This window comes from Seriola dumerili, unplaced genomic scaffold, assembly GCF_002260705.1.
Source record: "Seriola dumerili isolate Sdu_G_001 unplaced genomic scaffold, Sdu_1.0 BDQW01000267.1, whole genome shotgun sequence".
Taxonomy (NCBI): Eukaryota; Metazoa; Chordata; class Actinopteri; order Carangiformes; family Carangidae; genus Seriola; species Seriola dumerili.
In genome coordinates this window covers 2390473-2411563 of record NW_019174522.1, presented here as the reverse complement: position 1 = coordinate 2411563, position 21091 = coordinate 2390473, and the positions used below count along the sequence as shown (strand labels likewise).

The 21091-nt window shown below is 40.1% G+C and overlaps 1 protein-coding gene across 2 annotated transcripts; it reads right to left on the bottom strand.

Annotated features, from left to right (window-relative positions):
• Nucleotides 1-4386: 4386 nt before the first annotated feature.
• On the bottom strand, nucleotides 4387-9643 carry spcs3 (signal peptidase complex subunit 3). 2 transcript variants are annotated; one of them, XM_022757209.1, is made up of 5 exons: nucleotides 9381-9639; nucleotides 7472-7545; nucleotides 5930-6006; nucleotides 5598-5713; nucleotides 4387-4662 (listed from the first exon to the last, which is right to left on the bottom strand). In XM_022757209.1, the coding sequence occupies exons 1-5, from the start codon at nucleotides 9521-9523 to the stop codon at nucleotides 4530-4532; spliced, it is 543 nt and encodes a 180-aa protein (XP_022612930.1). In that variant the 5' UTR covers nucleotides 9524-9639; the 3' UTR covers nucleotides 4387-4529. The 2 variants fall into 2 exon arrangements, with proteins under 2 accessions (XP_022612930.1, XP_022612931.1); XM_022757210.1 differs by lacking the exon at nucleotides 5930-6006 and having other exon boundaries at nucleotides 7449-7545; nucleotides 9381-9643.
• Nucleotides 9644-21091: the final 11448 nt, after the last annotated feature.

Sequence of the window (21091 nt, the reverse complement as noted above, 5' to 3'; positions counted from 1 at the left end):
ATATGTTAATATGGTTCTAACTAACTACTGCCCTCCACTTGTGCTGCGATTGCCTGCATAGTTAAAATATTTATTAGCCTCATCTCTTCAAAAGATCTTCAGGTTTACAGTGCAAGTAGACATATCAGCTTCTTATGTCATATGAAATACATTTTCCATATTAAATCCAGATGTTTGCACTAAAATACTGTTATACTTTTCAAAGGTAAATTATGTATGAGAAGTGTGTTTGTTTTTTAAAAGACAGAAAGAGAGGAATCAACAAGCTTAATGTTCTTCTATGAACTGATGTTGCTAGGCTATATGGACAGAGCCCTATATTGCCCTATATTGATAGAATTAGTGTAATGAATATGTAAATAAGACAGCTGCAAGCAGACTGATTGAATTGGTATGTGTCTACACTGATATAGATACCCATGTTACGTGCTATGTAGACAGAATAGGCCAAATCAACATGTATGCTACATTTAAGAAGGAAATTATTTTCACATAAGAATGTTGATTAATTAAATATAAATCAATGACAAAAGCACTTCCACTGGAAATGTCTACACGATTTGTTAAGTGCAATTCCCGTCCTGACACTGGAGCCGGCCTGAGGTCGGAGCCTGCACCGATGCAACTTCACACTGGAGCTCTGCAGGCAGACTGTCTTGAAGCTAGGGGCCCTAAGCAGAATTTGATTTGGGCGGTTGTGTTCGCAGCGCCGCCAATATTATTGACTATTGTCAGTGCGTGATCATTCACCTACTGTAAATCTAACACCCCCATTATCAGTTTCATTAGCTGTATCTGATGGAGGTAGCAGGAAAGAATTATTAACATAATATATCATTTTTGTATGATTACCACTGACATAATGTAACATATCAGACAAGAGAACAAAAAGAACATTAAAAGCTGTCTTTTGGGACATGTCAAGGCTGCGTCCACACGACTACTTTTTCATTTTAAAACGTGTTTTAAAACTAAAAATGATCATCCAGACTAACACACATTCCTTAGCAATCACCCACACTGAGCATGTGCGAGCCGGTGTAAACAGGAAGCAGTTTGTCTCCTCTGCAGTTGGTTAGTTACAGTAAATCCTCTTAAGGAGAAACAGCAAAAACATTTGAACAACAGCTGCTAGTAAACCCATTAACGTTAGTAACACTGTAATTCAATCCTGTTGTATTCACCACTGGTAGTTCAGTCTGGTGAAAGCCAATCAGGAGAGACCATGGGCTTACAAAGGTCTCAGTTTCTGTCCGTCCAGACTACAACACAAAATAAAATAAAATAGATAAAATAAAATAAAATAGAACCTCAGAGTTTTCAAAATAAAACAACCCTGGAGTTTTCAAAATGAAACGCCTCGAACAACGTTTCCAGAAGTCTGTTTTCGGTGATTGAAAACTCCAGAGTCGTGTGAACGGGAGGTAAAAACGTAGCAAAAGAAATGTGTTTTAAAATGAAAATGTAGTAGTGTGAACATAGCACAAGTCCTCTTGGGGGCCCTCTTGTGGCCATGGGGGCCCTAAACAGGCGATTAGTTCACTTATGCCTTAGGTCGGCTCTGCGTGGCACCGTCGTTCTGAGGCATGTGTCAAAAAAATTAAACAATTTTCAGTGAAACTTTGTATTGAAGTTTGATTCAAGATCATATGACAAATTACATCTGAAGCTTTGTTTCACACGCGTCCACCTGACTGCTTCAGAATCCAATTCGAAGGTTCAAAAATGTGCAAGACACAGCCTTTGTGGGTTGTTTTATTTTATTTCCCTCCTTCTCTGGCACTGCCACTGTCTAAACTGTTCTAAGCACTGTACTGTTCCCAGTTTGAAAGACTGTAAGCACCAGTAACTTCATGAAGCACTGACCCAGCCCAGCAAAGGAGTTCAAGAAAAGGTTCATTTCTTGATGCGTCATCTGAACAGAGTGACACCTACTGGCCAAAATTTAAAAGAGGCAAATACAAACGATCACAAAGTTCAGTATGAGGTAAACCATGATTGTATTTTTATTCTAAGTAGACCTTTATAGTAATTACTACAAAGCAATCAACAAATTATATCTTAATAAACTTAAAGCATCTATAATAATGTTACAGTACAATTGCTCGTACTTTATTGGGAGAAATAATAAAACTGGAGAAGACTTATGCTATGTTCACACTACTACGTTTTCATTTTAAAACACATCTCTTTTGTAACGTTGAATCAGCTTTGCCCATTTCTGCCTGGTAACACCCGCTCCTGAATTTGTATTGCAGTCAATGGGAGAGGTGGAGGGTACGCCCATCACTTCCTCAAAAACCGTGAAAGATATCAGAATGAGACCAAAACTGGGTGATACAGGACAAAAAAAATGTCTACATTTTCAAATATATAATTTCGAAATAGTAAATGAAGGTTGGAAATGGTGGGATTTAGAAAGAGTTTGTCTGACTTTTCTTGAGGAAACATTTCAGGGATGGCAGTTAGAGTGCGCAGTTAGCTCTGGTCAGCGAGTGGAGCTGTGCCTAAAGACAGCAGACATCACTGAAAATATAATAAACATCACAATCCCCTACACTGAAGTTACAACACCACACCGAGAGAGCAAGAGAGAGGGAGAGAAAGAGAAACTAGTGTTAACTGCTAAGCTAAAGTAACTAGCTGAAAAGCATGTAAACAACTGCAGGGTTAGTGACAGTCACTAAAAGGAGCAGAGAGCTCTGAGTGCAGGAGCAGAACTAGTGTAAGTTTAAATGTACAGCAGGTAGTTAGACACTGTGATGAAGAAAACAGTAACATTAACTGTGTTCAGACAGAGCAGCAATAAACTCTACCAGTAACAGACACTTACTGGAGATGGGACACCACACTGACGTCAGCATGACAACACATGAACAGCGTCACTGGTATTAGTGAAAAGACATCAGTAGAAGTAAATCACTGTATAAAAATGTTCAGATAAAAGAACAAAGTAAGTCAGTTAAAATGTTTGAGTAAACGTGTAACTGCATTACATTTGAAAATGGGGAGAGAGGGGTAAAACATGTTACAAGGTGGTAATAATAATATATGATAAAACTATAAAAAATTAAGGAACATCTTTAGGTTACCAGATATATCAGTTCCCTGGTGAGAACAGCAACAAAATGAATGAATGAATTGCAGTTATGCACTTTGGAGCCAGAGCATACACCTGATAATTACTAATATGCTCAGTTGGCAATTTATTATTAAAATAGTTTTAGACAGTTTTTGATTCAATTGATCACTGTGGAGGATGCAGTGTATGTTACATTATACAGAGGTGTTTCTGTTATTTAGCATACTTTCAGTGATAAAAAAAATGGGATGGTGGGGGTGGTAATGGTGGTGGTGTGTGTGTGTGTTTTTATTGCAGTCTATGGGAGAGCTACTAAGATGGTTGAACATTTCTTGTAGCTCAAAGCTCAAAGTAAATTCAATATGTCTTCTGCTGTATTTACTGTTGTACTGTCCAGTCTGAACTGTAATCTCTCTCTATGAGCACTAATTTGTAAACAGCTTTCTGACTGTGTGTATTTGTAGTCAGTGGGAGAGGTCAGGTCATCACTCTGAGGCTCAGGTAGACACATGCTATGAAACAGGACAAATTTGTCTACTATTGAGGAAGTTGTAATGTGTGAAGACTGAAATATGTGGCCGCGAGGACGAGTTAAACTGAATTTTTTCAGGAGTTCTAGAGCTTCTCCCACTCTCGCGATGATGTCATCCACTCTAGCTCTTTACATTCCGTGCAATACACACCCATCATAAACGGTCTAAAAATGACACAAAACGTAAACTGCGATTTTGCGTCAACGGTAATAGTCAAATCAAAATACCGATAGGAGTGGATGATGCCATCTTTTACATGCTCCACCGGGCCCATTTTTACTTGGATGAACCAGATTATGTTCTTTGATTTCTCAAGTGCATTTAACACCGTCCAACCACCCATTCTTAGAGACAAGCTGGAAGGGATTGGGATGGATCCGTGCTTCACGTCCCGGATTGTGGATTGCCTGACAAGACGACTACAGTACGTCAGGTTGGGTAACTGTGTCTCAGGGACAGTGATGAGCAGCACTGGGGCTCCACAGGGGACTGTTCTGGCTCCGTTCCTGTTCACCCTGTATACAGCCGACTTTAAATACAACTCTGAGTCCTGCCACATCCAGAAATGAGCTAATGGACACATTGATTTCCCCTAGGGGATAAATAAAGTATCTATCTAATAATAATAATAATATATGCCTACAATGCAATAGCATAATAATATATGCCTTCGATGCTATTGCATTGCAGGTACATAATAACCTTAAGTGCTTCTTTATTTGGATGAACTGACCCTTTATCAACTTAGTTTTAAAAAACCTCAGACAGAGATGTTCCAATTTCCACGTTTATTACAAACCAAATATTCATTTAAAGGTATGAAGACAAACCAGTGTATTGTGTGTGTGAATCATTAGTTTCATCAGTGTATGTGCGGTACGTGTTAAACTGGCTGCATATGTTTTTGTGTCAGTCTAATAGCTCTTTGTGGCCTCGTACGCATCTGGGAAAGGGAGGCTGACATGTCCACTTCCAGCCACTAGAGGCAGGATTCCAGCATTGGGAACAACATTCCATGACAGCATCAGAGTGATGTTCTTATTGGCTCTGGAGACGACAAAGACATGAGGGTTAGTCAGCCAATCACACAACAGAACACACATCCGTTAACGTGCAGCCCGCAAAGAAGAGCACCTCGGATAGTTCTTTACATAAGACAGAAAGGCCAAATACGACAGGACGATGTTAAACAACACATTTAAACAGGATTTAAAAGAGTCAAATTAACAAAAGATAAAATGACCTAAAAAGCAGAATAGAGGAGGAGATGTCAAGTTTGTTTGAACCTGTGGAGATTAAAAACTGAATACTGCTCATGGGACAGTCACAGGTGTAGAGTTTAAAAGATGTGGGCTCTAGTAAAACATACTGCATCATGTGGAAAATCCAGGATCCAGGATTTTTGGAGGTAGACCCATACTAGGGACTAAAGATCAGGTTCTTTTGGCTTCTGATGCTTTGATTGTGACCTTTCTCTTATCTGTCTCCTGTCAGTCCCCCAACTTCTGGGAATGGAATTACTAAACTGTTGGATTGGTCCTTTAAGTCTGACAGTGTGTAGGTTCATGAAACGACTGAAACGAAAGACTGTAGGACCAGATCTCGTCACACTGAACAGAATCACATCAGGCCACAGTTCATTCTCAGTCTGTCTAGTTGTAGTCTGTTTCATTTGATGTTCTTTTCAGCCAGTCAACATTCAAGGGAAGGACACTGGGGTGGTGCACACTTATAAATACCTAGGCGTGCACCTGGACAGTAAACTGGACTGGTCCCTGAACACAGATGCCATCTACCGGACGGGGCAAATCCCTCACACACCCGTGCAGCACTGAAACACCTCAGTCCACACCCACCTACATGATGGAGCTGACCTCACCTAGACTATAAGTTAGACTGAGACCAAAAGGGCTGAGCAGAAGACTCGCAGCCAGACTCTGCTGGAGGGAGGGTGGGTGGGTGTGTGTGTGTGTGTGTCTAACCTGAGCCCGTTCCCGTCATCAAAGAAGAAGTATTTAGACTTCATGTCTCGGAGGTTCAGTTTGGTGTTTTCTCCTCGAAGGACGATTTTATCCCACAGCACCACCTGATTCAGAGACTGACACACACACACACACACACACACACAACACACACACACACACACACACACACACACACACACACACACACACACCTTACAGTTTATGTCAGGCCATTGGTCAACAGAAAAACTGTAACTGGTCAAATTTAGTAATTTAATATAAATAAAGTAACATTTGATGAAATATGACAGTGTCAGTCTGACCTCGCTGTGTGTGTGTGTGTGTCTTACATTGCTCTTTGTGGCGTACTCAGCAGACAGGTAGAGAAACAACTGTTTAACGTTCCAGTCAAAAATTGGCTGCAAATGTAGGTAAAGTTCAGGAACAACAGGAGCACAGAAATTTTCCCTGCAGGACCCACAGCTGGTCCAGGTCACGTGGTTCTCACACAGGGATTATGTCAACACGAAGACCAACACGATGTACTCTAGCCACGTTTCGACCAAAAAGTACCTGGAACTTTTAGAGCTAAAAGGTTCCTTTGGGGGTTGATCAATTACCCCTGAACAAAATTTAGACCCTGGTTCCTGCGGTCGAAACACGCATAGTTTCTCAAAAGGTTCCTGGGGAAAGTTCCTGCGGTCGAAACGCGGCTTCTGACTGACTGACTGACTGTAAGTGTCTTCAATCTGAGGGAGAATGAAGCTTTAAGTTTTGAAACTAGAGTTTCCATAATGCTTGAGGTCAGGTGTCAGCAAGTCAGTTTGGCCTCAGTCCAATTATCTGTAATCCATCCAGATCTATTTTAGCATCAAATTAAAAAAAAAAATCTAAATATGAAAATAATCTGGCAGGCCAGATATTATTGCTGGCAAGCCAGTTTTTGGAGTAGATTCAGATCAGCGCACTGCCAGTTATGAGAGGCAGCAGGGAATACGCTGCAGTGTGCGTTTAATGTAGCTTCATGTAGAATATTTTCAGCTCTTTATCTTGAAAACAGCACTATCATTTGGCATTATATTCTTCTCAATCTCTTACCGTCCTATGCACAAGCGCACTTACAAAGTGCACTGTATTACGCCACAGCCACAGGTCAGCTGAGTGAATCAGAAAGAGATGAACTTCACTTTGTTTTGGCGGGAAGATAAAGAGCTGAAAATATTCTACATGAAGCTACATTTAAACAGATATTTGATTGTTTCGGTGGCCTAAAACAGGTTTTTTCTGTTGGCCCCGCCAACAGCAGTATGTTCCCTGCCGCCTCTCTTAACTGGCAGCACGCTAATCTGAATCTACTGCAGGTAACACACTGACTTTGCATGACTACCTCACACAAACCCACGTCAAATAACTCAAACTATCCCTTCAAAGATCTGGAGACTGTAGCTTAAGCTTTTCTTTCCTCTTGCCTTGACTGAAGCAGTTCTTCTCTCTCTCTGTGTAGGAATCAGTCAGTCGGCCTTATCTCACCTGCAGCTGGTTCAACATGCAGCAATGAGACTCCTAAGTGGTAACAAAGAGAGAAAGCACATCTGCCCCGTACTGGCCTATCTTCACTGGTCACCAGTTGACCACATTTCCCCTGTACTGGCATCTCTGCCCTGGTTACCAGTGAGGCACAGAATTGATTTTAAGATTTTTTTATTTGGGTTTTAAAGCCCTGCCTGGACTATAACTTCAGATATTCTCTCTGAAATCTCCTGTTCTACCTCCAGACACTTCAGATCTACTGACCAATACTTACATGACTTATTTACCAATACTTATACAGGCTGACTTGTCTTCTTCTTACATGTACTGTGCACTTACAGTACATGTGGTGAAAAGGATATCAGCTGAGAGGTCAAAAGTGATGAAACCCAGATCACTGCGCTCTCTGGGTCCTGTGAAGTCATCAACGTTCTTCCTGTTGAACAGAGAGCAAGAGAGGGACATCGATGACGGAGGAAACAGGATGACAGAGATTGAAGATGTGACATCAATCTAAAAGTGTAAGTGAAAACACAGCAGTCACACCCTTATTTAAACACATCTCTTAACATGAACTATATTTTAGGTATTTTAAAAAGGTACAGGGGTATAGATGTATTATATATTATACAAGTTATTTTAGGTTTAGATTATTTTATTGACAAAAACAAGATTCAAATGTCAGACTGTTCCCTGGTTTCTTCCCGGACCCCTTTTCCCTGTTGATTTTAGAATTTCACCTGTAAGATTTTCTGACCACATGAAACAGTCCATGTAGTTTTTAGGTTAGTACAGATGAGTGTTGATGGAACACTTTGATACAGGTGCATGATACCTGACTTTTAGTACTAAGATCAGTTCATTTATTTAATCCATTAAGTTTTTTTGTTAAATTGATGATTTTTTTTTTATTTTCGCATGAATCAGGGTGTAATCTCTTCACACAAACTGCCACACAACAAGTTTGCATAAAATGAATAATACAGGAATTGGATTCAGGAAATATGTCATTAGCGATGCTGAAGTAACCAACTCTCTGTACTTGTTCTCATCAGACACAGAGTGCCGCATGAATGAGTCCTTAAACCAGAAAATAAAATAGCATTTTTGCACTTCCTGTTCCCTCATCCCCAAGTCTAAGGGTTTTTGTTTAGATGGCAGAAATCAGGTCTGTGATTAACACAAGCTCAAGACATTTTCATGTTTAATTCTATGACAATAAGTCACTAAATACTCCTGTCGTGATTTCTTTAGGCTTTCACGTCTCTTAAAAAAGGGCAGTTGCTAACTGTGGCTAACATTAGACGTCATCACACTGAACATGAAAACCGTTCTACTACTACTACCTTTACAGCCTTGTTTACTCACCAGTCCACCTTTACAGCCTTGTTGTTTTATACAAACTGTCACTAACTCTGTCAGAGAAAAGGCTTTTGTAGAGGAGGTGAGAGCTAAATCAAACTACAAATTGAAGTTTAGTGGTGGTAACGTTGAAGTCATGTGTTCGTGGTGCAGTTGGTTTATAGCGTAACATTAGCTTTTTACTTCTGCTGATTGTTCTGATGCTTCAAACATCATAAAGTGATGTTCATTAGATAGATAGATAGATAGATAGATAGATAGATACTTTATTTATTCCCTAGGGGAAATTAATTTAATTCATTAGTGAAGATCCAGCTGAACTAAACCTGTCAGGATCACTAATAATGCAAAATGTAAAAATCCAATTGCTTTTAGTGGGGGGAACCATGGTGGTGCTAACATCCGGGTTGGCCTACAAAAATATCATCCCTGCGGCTCTCTATTTGGCGGTTTTCTGTTGTGTCCCTGTATTTGAATAAAAAAATGTGCATGTACAAAGGCGTCTGACACTGTAGGCATTCCAGCCAGGTGAGTTGGTGAATGCCAGCTAACGCCATCGCGCCTAAAAGGGCATTCTGAGCAAACCTGCTAGCTGTCCGTTTCATCTATGCCATCTACATCAGAGCGCCCACGAATTTCAACAGCATCACTCTGAAACTGAGGTGCTCAACAGCGTCCATCACTACACAAGCTATTATGCCTACTAAACCTCAGTCGGAAACAGGTTCAGTCGGAAACAGGTTCAAGCACAGAACATCAAAGACCCAGCAGCAGGTTGTGTCTTTATACCCGACCAAGTCTCGTAAACGGCCTTGAGCTGCTCAATGACCGTGTGCATTATAGGAAAGCATCGGTAATACATAGTGTGTTAACGCTTCATGCGCAACAGCTGCTACAGATAATTCTTACAGCATGACTTTGGAGACGTGGATGTCCACAGGAACTCTTCTGTCTTTGAAAGCTGTCGTGATGAAACAGCCGAAGGTTAACGCCGCCATGACGCTCAGAGAGAAGGCGAACAAAGAGTTCGCTCTGGACAGAACCGTGTTCATCTTTAAAAGACACCTGCAGACACAGGAATGAGAAGAATAACGCTGTATCACACACACTCACACTGTGCGCGGCTAGCTAACTGCTGTGTACAAAGCGGAAGTGCCAAGCGTCATAGAACAAACACATAGTTGTTTCTTCTTCTTCTTTTGATTTGATTGGCGGTTGACAACCAGCTTTCAGGTGTATTACTGCCACCTACCGGACTGGAGTGTGGAGCATTAGAATGGCAGGAAACTAATTTAAAGAGAAAAAGGGGACTAAATTCTGTTTATCAACCCTGTGTTTTTCAGATACGTGATTCGATGAATAAACATTCTTCCTGATGTTTCTCTGAGTAGGTTCCTAACATTGAATGTTAGCTTATCCTTCTTTAATGCTGTTCTTAGAGCCTTTCTTTCTTCCTCATATCCCCTACATTGTAACAGCACATGCTGAACTGATTCTGAATGTCCACAATGTGCACATCTACCTGTAGGATGTTTACCTCATCTATCTGATTTAGTCTGGTATGTCCTATCCGGGTACGAGTAATGACTGCCTCTTCCTTTCAGTTCCTACCCATCCTCCGTCCCAAACCCACATGATTCTGGATTCTATAAAAGTGTCTACCTGTGTCATTCATGTCCTAATATTCTTGCTATATTTTTTGCATTTCACTCTTTATGATTGTTTTACCTTCTGCCCACCCAAAACTAATGAAATGAGTTTCGTTGTGCTCCCAACAGTCATGCCCGATGGCCTTTGTAGGGTGTGAGCTACTATGCCCCTCTAAACTAATCCAGTATGCCAGCATAAGCTTCACTCTTCAAATTAAAGGTTGTTCCCCCATTTCCACTTGCATGGCAGCTACTGGAAATGTTGAACTTGTTCCACATCCAGCTTTTTAGGATGACTCTCTGCTGCAGACATATAAGCTACACACCCATAATCTAATGTCACTCTCATAAGGGCCTGGTATATATTGAACAATGATGCTCTGGTTGCTCCCCAGTCTCGTCCTGAGACGAGACTTTACTTTTAAAGTCTCCAGGTCAACTTTTCATCAAATAATACTCCAAGAAACCTTATCACACTGACCTGCTCAAGTGTTTGTCAAGTTTCAAAGATATTGTCTTATGACGTTTGGAAAAACATATCACTTACGTTTTTGCAACAGATAGTTTAAACGCCCATTTATTTGCCCATCACTCCACCATCTCAATTGCAGTCGGCATTTTCTTTTGTATCCATCTTAAATTCCGCCCCCTTATCCATTATGCCCTGTCATCCACATACAGCAATTTGCCTATCCTTTTCTCAACTTTCTCAAAAACATTAATCATGATATTAAACAACACTGGACTGCAAACACTGCCCTGCAGGGTTCCATTCTCTACTTGATATACTCTTGAGAATTCTATACCTACTCTTACCTCTATTGTCCTACCAAATAGGAAGTCAAGCACCCAGTTATATGACTTCCCTCCCACACCTAACTTATTTAATTCAATCAGCAGTCCTTCTTTCCACAACATATCGTATGTTTTTTCTACATCGAAAAAGACAGCTACCACCATTTCCTGATTTGTTTGGTCTTTTCTAATTTCTGACTCTAACCATAATATAGGGTCCATTGTATTTCTCCCTTTACGAAAAACACTTTGAAAAGAAGAAAGACGGCCTCTGCTTTCTAGAAAATAGTTTAACCTCTCAGTTATCATTCGTTCCATTGTTTTCCCTAATTGCGATGTGAGAGCTATTGGTCTATAGTTTGAGGGGTCTGAGGGGTGTTTACCAGGTTTCAAAATTGGCACAATGACTGACCGTTTCCATGCTATTGGACTTTTCCCTGTGTCCCAAACCAAATTAAACAGCCTTATAGCAAGCAGCGCACTATCTTCCAGATGAGCTAACATACTATAGCAGATGCCATCTTTCCCTGGAGAAGATATTCTTGTATTTAACACAGCCCTCTTTAACTCAAACAAACTGAAAGGTAAATCTAAATTTTCTCTTGTTGTAGGTTTTCTTACATTAGCTTTTACTGATAAGTTTCCTGAGCTGTGAATTTTAACTAAAGTTTCTGCCAGAAGTTCTGCCTTTTCTATATTGCTGACAGCTGTTTTGTTGTAACTTATCAACACTAACCTAATTCCACTCATTCTTCTAATCATTCCCCATATATCAGCCAAATGTGTCTCTCTACCCATTTTATTACATTATTGCCTCCAATATGCCCGTTTAGTTGTTCTTATAGTCTTCCGAACTGCCTGTGACATTTTACACTCAATTAATCTTTCTAATGAATGGTGTTCCTATAACTGTCTAAATACCGTGTTCCTTCTTTTTATAGCTTTTCTACAATTTTCATCCCACCATGGTACACTCTTTTTACCTCTCTTCCCTTCACCCTTTGGTATAGTTTCGTCTGCCAACTGTATTATGATTCCAACCTACTTTTTATTGAATCCATCAACATCTGAAATAAATTCTCTAAGTAAGTGCTCACACCTACTTTTATTTATTGCTTGAAAGGTGTCCCAATTTACTTTCTCCATTTTCCATCTTGGCATCATCACTTCCTCTTCTTGCTGTACCTCTATTCCCACTTTAATTCTTATAGGATAATGATCACTCTAATAATTTCAAATTGCCATTTCATTTGAAATCAATGTCAGATCCACTACACTTTCTGTGTTTTGTGTACTATTATACCTTTTGCCCTTGCCCTCATTCATACATACTAAGCCCTTATACTTTATGAATTCTTCAATGACTAAACCATTTGCATCTATTTTTTTTACTGCCCCACAATGTGCTATGTGCATTAAAGTCCCAACACCAACCATTTCATATATTTGCCCACCAATAGTATTTAATGTAACCAGACACAATCTGTTACATGGATTATAATAAATTATTGTTATTTCCTCTTTCCCTGTTCAGATCTTGATCACTATTGATTCATGTTCTTTCTCTATATTGACAATTGTCCCATCCTGCACAAATGTTGCCATCCCATCACCTTTCCCATTCTTCCTATCATTTCTAATTGCTATATAGCCATGTATGAAGAAATCCCACTTTGATTTCAGCCATGTTTCTCGTATAATATATATAATATATAATAATATTATGTTTATCTTGTAGATTTGAGACAAATTTTTAAAATTCCTGACCATTAGCGATGAGGCTTCTGGCATTCCACTGCAGAATAATTAGGACCATGATGAGCTACCATCCCATGATTTGACTGTGAACTCAGCATTTCCTCAACTGTTTCCCATCCTAGTCCTTTGATCCCAAGATATTTTTCTGCTGATTTAACAATTAGTTTGATCTTTTCCTTCTTCCTGTCTGTTTGTGCAGAGCAGTTAATAACATACGACACATCTTCCGCATCTTTGTTTGCCTTTACACACTGCCACTACGTGGCCATATTTCTTGCATTTAAAGCACCTCAGTGGCGGAGGGACATAGGATTTAACCTCATATCTCATGTAACCTATGTAAACTTTGGATAGTAGTCTTTTCTCTTAAATTTCACCATTACCAACAGACTTTCACATTTCTCTCCATTACGAATGGTTTTTTGGTATTTTGCCTCTACTACTTTCGTTCCTACCACATTTTCTTTAATCTGTTCCATTGTTACTGTCACCATCAACCTCTGCTCCTACCTGAACTAAATTGAATAAACAAATGCTTGACTAAATGGCAGTAAAGGTCTAAGAAATAATACTAAATTAATTATTGGATTACAGCGATTATTTAAGGCCATTAATATTATGACAAATAGTAGATAACTATCATCTTCCTAGCAGTGGTCAAAAATCTATATTCATGTAGCTTTAAAGTTAAATGTTGATTTTAAAGGCAATTAATTAGGCAACCTCCTATTTTGATATTCTACAAATTATACTCTGAGGTATAAAAGTAAAACAAAGATCCCTGATTAAAAAATAGATGAGCTAACAACACATTTCACAGAAATGTAGAACCATTTTGAAAACTGGTAATTTTAAATAAAAATGCCACAAATTCACAAGCTCCAGCTACTCAAATATGAATGTTTGATAACAAACTCAACATCAGTGTATTTTTGATTGTTGGTCCAAGAGCTTGTTTGAGGTTCTTGGTAGCAAAGGAGTTTCGATCAGTAATTAAATCCAAAGGTTCACTGACTCCTTGTGAATGTTAGGTGGGTGTGTTCAGCTTTACTTGAGTATTTCCATTTTCTGCTACTTTACATTTCTGCTCCACTGCATGTCAGAGGGAAATACTGTAGCTGGAGTTACTTTACAGATTAAACATTTACATTAAAAACTTACAGTAAATGTGTATATATAACATGCATTATTAAACATTAAACCAGTTTTCCCAGTGTGCATTTGGAGCTCCTTGTTAGATGTCAGTTTAAACTTCTCAGATGGTTTTATTTAAATAAAACTGGATCATGATCTTCAAATGTGGTTTACCTAATCCAGACTGCACGCTGTTATCAAGATAAAATAATCCTGTTAATTCCCATTCAGCTCAGTAGGGCCTTTAAAGCAGATTGAGGATTGATGAATCCTGGATGAAGTTATCTTGAATAACAGTGTGCTCTTATTTTGAAATAAAGGCAAACTCAATAGAGAGTTGCTTCAAACCTGCTCGTCAGAACCCTTTGGGTGAAGTTGTGGCACATAGAATGTTTATTTAATTGCCCACTCATTTAGTATGTGTTATTTTATGTGTTATAGTTAGAACTGCCTTAATTCTTCGGGGCATAGATTCAACAACTGGAAACATTCCTCAGAGATTTTGGTCCATATTGACATGATAGCACCACACAGCTGCTGCAGATTTGTCAGCTGCACATCCATGATGCGAATCTCCCATTCCACCACAACCCAAAGGTGCTCTATTGGACTGAGATCTGGTGACTGTGGAGGCCATTTGAGTACAGTGAACCCATTGTCATGTTTAAGAAACCAGTTTGAGATAATTTGAGCTTTGTGACATGGCACGTTATCCTGCTGAAAGTAGCCATCAGAAGATGGGTACACTGTGGTCATAAAGGAATGTCAGGGATGACATAGTCAGCAACAATATTCAGGTAGGCTGTGGCGTTTAAACGATGCTCAACTGGTACTAAAGGGCCCAAAGTGTGCCAAGAAAATATCCCCTACACCCTTACACCACCACCACCAGCCTGATAGCCTACAAGGCAGGATGGATCCATGCTTTCATGTTGTTTACGCCAAATTGTGACCCTACCATCTGAATGTTGCAGCAGAAATCGAGACTCATCATGTAAGGTTTTCAAACACACCAGGAAAAGACCCAAACGCACAGCTGAAAATGAGGCACAGGTGAAACACATCAGGGCGAGGCAGACAATCACAAAGGCGGGAAACACACAAGGGCAGGAAGTGGATCTGAAACAAGAGGAGAGTTAGACACCAAAATAAAACAGGAAACAGAACTAAAAAAGTGAGAAAAAACTAAAACATGACCTAGTGCCAAGGCGATGCATGACACATCAGACCAGGCAACGTTTTTCCAATCTTCTATTGTCCAATTTTGGGTGAGCCCATGCAAATTGTAGCCTCATTTTCCTGTTCTTAGCTGACAGGAGTGGCACCTAGTGTGGTCTTCTGCTGCTGTAGCCCATCTGCTTCCAGGTTTGACGTGTTGTACGTTCAGAGATGCTCTCATGCACACCCTGGTTGTAACAAGTGGTTATTTGAGTTATTTTTGCCTTTCTATCAGCTCAAACCAGTCTGGCCATTTGCCTCTGACCTCTGGCATCAACAATGCATTGAGTTGTTGCCATGTGATTGGCCTATCAGATATTTTGCGTTAACAAGCAGTTGAACAGGTGTACCTAATAAAGTGGCCAGTGAGTGTATCGTCTGGAAACAGCATGTACCCACCCAAAGCATCATGATAATAAACATTATTTATGCAGTTTATTATATAGTAAGTCTGTAAAAAAAAACAACATAAAGTTAATTTTAATTTAGTTTAAAGAACATAATTCGTCATTTTAAAAAGCTGATGAAATTAATTTAAGCTAAACTAAACTAAACTAAATTGAACTAAACAACAGCTTAGAACAGCTCCACTGTCACACACAGAGTCCAGTCCACCATCATCCTTGATGATCTCTTGACTTGAAGCGCATAAACTTCAGCTCTCAACAGTTTCCTTGTGAGGAAAGGAAAGGAAAATGAGATTGACTCAGACGGTCAAAGCCTTGTGTACTTCAGCTGAACTTTATAAGATATTATTGTATAGGATAATCTCCATCTCTTCATTAACATTGTGTTAAGGAGGAACAATCACAGACCAAGAGCTCTGTCAGTGTGTATGTGGACATGTCAGTGCTGTTTTCAGACAGGCTTGAAAATGTTCATCCATCCATTATAATACTAAGTCAACAAGTATCACTGATGAAATGAATCATTCATTACCTTACTTTAAATGATCCTTTATGGTAAATAATGTTTCATATTTACTTCCTGTTCTTTACAGCCTTGTCTTTGACTGCTGTTTAGTTCTGCTGTTTTATAGCAGAATAATAATTAACTTCAAATGTAGCTTTATATTTTCTCCACAATAAAAACACAGAGTAAAGGAGGCAGTAGTGTTTCAGGTCTTCCTATCTGTCTGGATGGAGCAAGAACAACCTCCACCAATCAGAGGTTTAGAGCAGCCTGAGAGGCAAGATCCAGGGCTGAGAAAGTCCATGAGTGAAGACAAACTCATGTGAGAGCATCATCATCATCATCATCAGCTTCATCAGCTCCTCTCTTGTCTAATGGGCTGGACAGTCAGAGGACACATCTGAGAGGCTTCAGTGAGGAAATCACAGTGAAACATGTTGATGCTCTGCAGGTCTTCTCTCAGCAACACCGTTGTTGTTTGTTAGGTGGTGTTGGATTTGAAAAGCCACACTGCACATACACTGACCTGCACTCTTTATGCTCTAACATACCAATACACATCTAATTTCTTCAGTTTTTTTTAGCTGGTCAAATTCTCTAAATGCTGAGAAAAAGAACTTCAGTGCTTCCTATCTCATCACCTTTAGCATGCACCTTCTTTTATGAAGGGACAGGAGTTAATGATGCCCCACAATTCCTTGGGGCAGGAGCATTTTAAGTGCACCACTGTAAGTTCACCCTGGCAGAGCCACACGAATGTAGAACAGAGCACCTGTTAATGCTTTGACACAATGTACAACTTATGAGCTCCAAGTCAATGAATATAGATTTCTTCTCTTTCTAAACTGTTGGCGTCGTCATGAAAAACAAAGGTGTTGAATTTCTGGTTTAATTATAACATCATCATAACAAAATAGTATATACACACAGTGCAAGTTTTCAGATCCCTTCAATTTTTCACATTTCGTTTGTTGCAGCTAAAATCTAAATAAATCATCAAAAGTCATATATCTCATCAATCTACAATCAGTTCCCCATAATGACAAAGTGAAAACAGGATTTTAGAAATTTCAGCAAATTTATAAGGAAAAACTGAAATATCACATTGACATAAGTAAGAAACTTTACTATGACTATGTAAATTTAGCTCAGGTTCCTCCATTTGTATTGATCATCTCTGAGATGTTCCTGTGGTAAAGTCAGCTGATTGGACACACACCTGTCTATATCTGGTCTCAAAGCAGATCAGAGCAGAAACCATTAGGAGGAGGGAACTGCTGCAGAGCTCAGAGACAGGGTTGTGTTTCTGCTGAAGGTTCCTGAGAAGAACATTGGTCTCCATCATTCTATCATAAAGAAGTCTGGAACAAGCAGGACTCCTCTAGAGCTGGACCTGGACTAACTGAGACATCAGGGTGAAGAGGAGACCAAGAACCTGAGGTCACTCTGAGCTCCAGAGATCCTGTGTGGGGATGGAGAGAACTACATCCCGCTTTGCCTTGTTGGTAATCCAGCCTGGGCATCATCGTGATGACTGAAGAGAGAGAACTCAATGCATCCTTACTGTCTTCATTTCAGACCTGCAACCACTAATGTACCCAGAAAAACTGATAATACTGACAATCCATAATTATTTGTAGTTGGACTCTTATAAGGCACAATTTTAAAGTTTAAAATCAAGTCTTTATGTAACAAGCACTAACTCAACACTTGCACTGCCACTATGTTGGGATCTTTGTAGTAGTGGAAGAAATAAACCTTGATGTCGTTGTTATATTTTCAGTAAGTTTTACTGAATTGTTGTTGTAGTTCAACATTTACACTCATGACAATGCTTGTCTTGAGTGTAAATGAAAAAAAAACACAATGAATTTTCACAGTGGCTCAAACTGGCTCAGACCTCACAGCTTGAGTACAGGTATAAACAAGACTTGAAAAACTAGGAGCACCTGGCCCAACACACTACATCACACACACTTCACAACATCATGGATCATAGCATCAGATTTCGTAAGACAAAATTCTATTTGTTCATATTTTTACAATAAATAAATATTAATTCATTCATTTTCTACTGCTTATCCTCTAGTAGGGTCGCGGGGGGGCTGGAGCCTATCCCAGGATCCTTTCGAGCGAGAGGCGGGGTACACCCTGGACAGGTCATAAATAAATATATAAATCATAATATTTTGTGTTTCATGAAACTTGTGCGTAGACAGTGTTTCTAGTTTTTGCCTTTATTAAAACCAAGTGCACAGCTCAATTAAACCTATTGTCATGTCCAGCTCTGCTTCCTTAGTCATGTTTTCATTTTTGGTTTTGTCTTATCGTTATTATATATTTCCTGTTTTATTTTGCTATCACTAACTCTCCCTTTTGTTGCAAATTTAGTTCTGCCCTTGTGTGTTTTCCGCCACTTTGATTGTCAGCACCGCCCTAAAGTTTTGCACCTGTGTCTTGTGTCTCCCTTCTCCTAGTGTATCTAGCCTGTGTTCTCTCCTCCCCTCACCAGTTTGTCTTTGTCCTCTGTATCAAGGATCTGACTGTGTCATTGTATTGCTCACCTTTGTACCAAACCTTTGCGACTTTGATTCCTGAAATTTCCCTTGCCTGAGTCATGCTTTTGAGTCACTGACTTTGTGGTTCCCAGTTTATGATAGTACGAACTGGTCACAATGGACTCAGCTGACTGTTTACCAATGGAAGCTGCAATCTACTCACAAAGCAGAAAGCATTCATGAGAACCAACACTGCTCCGTTTGCCAGGGAATCAGGGAACCCAATGCCCACCACGAGAATTTCCATGCCATGATTTTGTCTCTCAATTTAGAGGGCTGCTTTTGCCTCATGTTGAAGAAGTTTTTAGTTCCAAGTTTGTCATAATGGTGTGAGTTTATTGGTATTCCAGAATACAGTGAGCCTACTGACACAGAGCAGGTCTGAGACAGAGGGACAGTTATACAGTTGAGTAAAAGGGGGATGGGTTACAGACATGTGGTTGGACAGGACAACAAATTGATCAAAAGAGTGTAGAAACAAGAGGTATTTTCCTCTAGAGGCCTTACAGTGTAACACCTATGGTCAATTTACCAGTGGGGCCCCCTGCCCCGTTTGACCTCCTGATTATGTTTCCCACCACTGTGATTTTCTGCCCCACCCTAATGTGTTGCACCTGTTGGATCTGGTAGGGACGTGTTTAGTTATTAAGTATGATTTATTATGTCAAAAAGTTATAAATTATTAACTAAGAAATTATTAATTATTATTTAAATTATTCAGATTTAATACGGGACACAACCCGGAGACCAGGAACGATAACCAAACCAGGTTGCAGTCTTACGACCTTAGTAGTTAACTTAAAGTAGCTGAGCTCCTGGGGTCACCAACTACAAGTGTCTAAAAAAGGGTTAAGTTCAAGCTCTGACCCTCTCAATTAGCCACAGGTCACAATAAACATGCACAATAAGGACTAAAAGACTTCTCTTTAAACTACAACAATGTTTATTTAATCTCCACAGTAATCGACAAAGTTAACCACATTCTTGATTAATCACACAATTCTACCAATCATCCAACTAACTTAACATATAGAAGACAACAGCAATACAGTAAATGCATTCAGATTTTGTGTGTGTGACAAGATGGCAGATGTGATCTGAAAGATGACCCCATGCCAGACCAAGATGGCGGACGTGACTTTGTAGGAGGTTGTGTCCATGGATGTATTATAAGACCTGGATGCCAGATCTAAAAGTGGCGCCTGTTCAGTTCTATAGAAATTGCTCACCTGGCGCATATGCCGAAAAAGTCTCTGGCTTCCAGGTTACTTCTGCATTATGCGGCCCACTGAATATGTAGTGTCACTCCCATCATGCCTCTGGGCTATGAGAACGCAAAAAAGTGGAAGTGAAGCTCTTTTATTTGTGACTACTCTGCCAGGCTTCATGGTGTGGAAATATTGTATTGTATTGAACTATTTCATAACAAGGAGGCACAACACTGCAGAATTTCAATGTCCACAAATGTAGCTGTCACAGAACCCAGGTATTTTCATTAAGTACATTACTGTTGTAATGGGTGAGGTTTGGACCCAAAAGCAGCACCGACTAGAACCGATGATTGGTAATGACTTTTATTGTTAGTAGATGCAGGTAAATAAACACAGTTCAATTCAAAAGGGGAATGGCAGTCTTTGAGGGGCTTGGGGAAAATCCGAGGGCCCAGAATGAAGCTGTGGATGAGGCAGCCGTACCAGGCAGAGGGTAGGTCGGAACCAGGCAGAGGACCGAAAAACCAGCAGGTGAGTAACACAGGAACACTCACGATGGTCGAGACGAGGACTCTGTCCCAGCGATGATCAATGGGGAAACGAGGAGAATTCACACGCTGCAGCAGTGGAGGTGGAGGACTCAGAGCAGCCCCGAGAACAGGCAGACGAAGACCAGGAAGAGGCAAGGCAGAATCATGGTCAAAAACAGAAGGGCTGAAGTAATTACCAGGGCAGAGACAAGGCGGGTAGGTCGGGAGCAGGCAGGGTCGGAACCGGGAGATCAGATGAAGAGTAAACACTGGAAAGTCTTTCATGGGAACAAAGAACAATCTGGCAGTGAGTGTGGAGGAGAGTGGAGCTTTTAACCAGGCTTAATTGCTGAAGAGCTGCAGCTGAGTGAACAGGTGAATGAAGTGACTGACGAGGTGGGTGTGGCTGGCAGATGGGGTGAGCAAGGGAGTGGTGAGTGGAAAACAACTGAAGGCAGGTATGTATGGAGGACAAACCATGACAACTGTCCCATATATTTGTATGAAAAAGATAAAATAAATCAAAAGGATTTTTTAAAAATATTAAATTCAAATGATAATGAATGCCATTGAACATTTAGCATACTGTATACTGAACACACAATGACGACGTGGGGAGTAAAACAGACAACGATGAGGACGTCCAGGACGGTTCTTCCCCTCAAGGACCAGTGGGAGAAGGGGAGCAGGTTGCACCATCTCAGGCCACCATCACCAAACCAGTGGACATGAAGTCAGAGTTATAATTTTACCACACTGAGATTAAGCCATAAACTAAATGAATGTGGTTGTGTTCCTAGACAACCAGCAGACTAACGGTTGGAGCTCTTATGCTCACCCAACTTAAAATCCTCA

What these genes read in the sequence shown, in the direction of transcription:
- spcs3 (XM_022757209.1), bottom strand. Translation starts at nt 9,523, where the DNA reads ATGAACACGGTTCTGTCCAGAGCGAACTCTTTGTTCGCCTTCTCTCTG. An exon ending in CACTTTTGACCTCTCAGCTG is followed by an intron (nt 6,007 to 7,471) that starts ATATCCTTTTCA and finishes AACTTTACCTAC; the next exon opens with ATTTGCAGCCAATTTTTGAC. An exon ending in GATGACGGGAACGGGCTCAG is followed by an intron (nt 4,663 to 5,597) that starts GTTAGACACACA and finishes TGTCGTCTCCAG; the next exon opens with AGCCAATAAGAACATCACTC.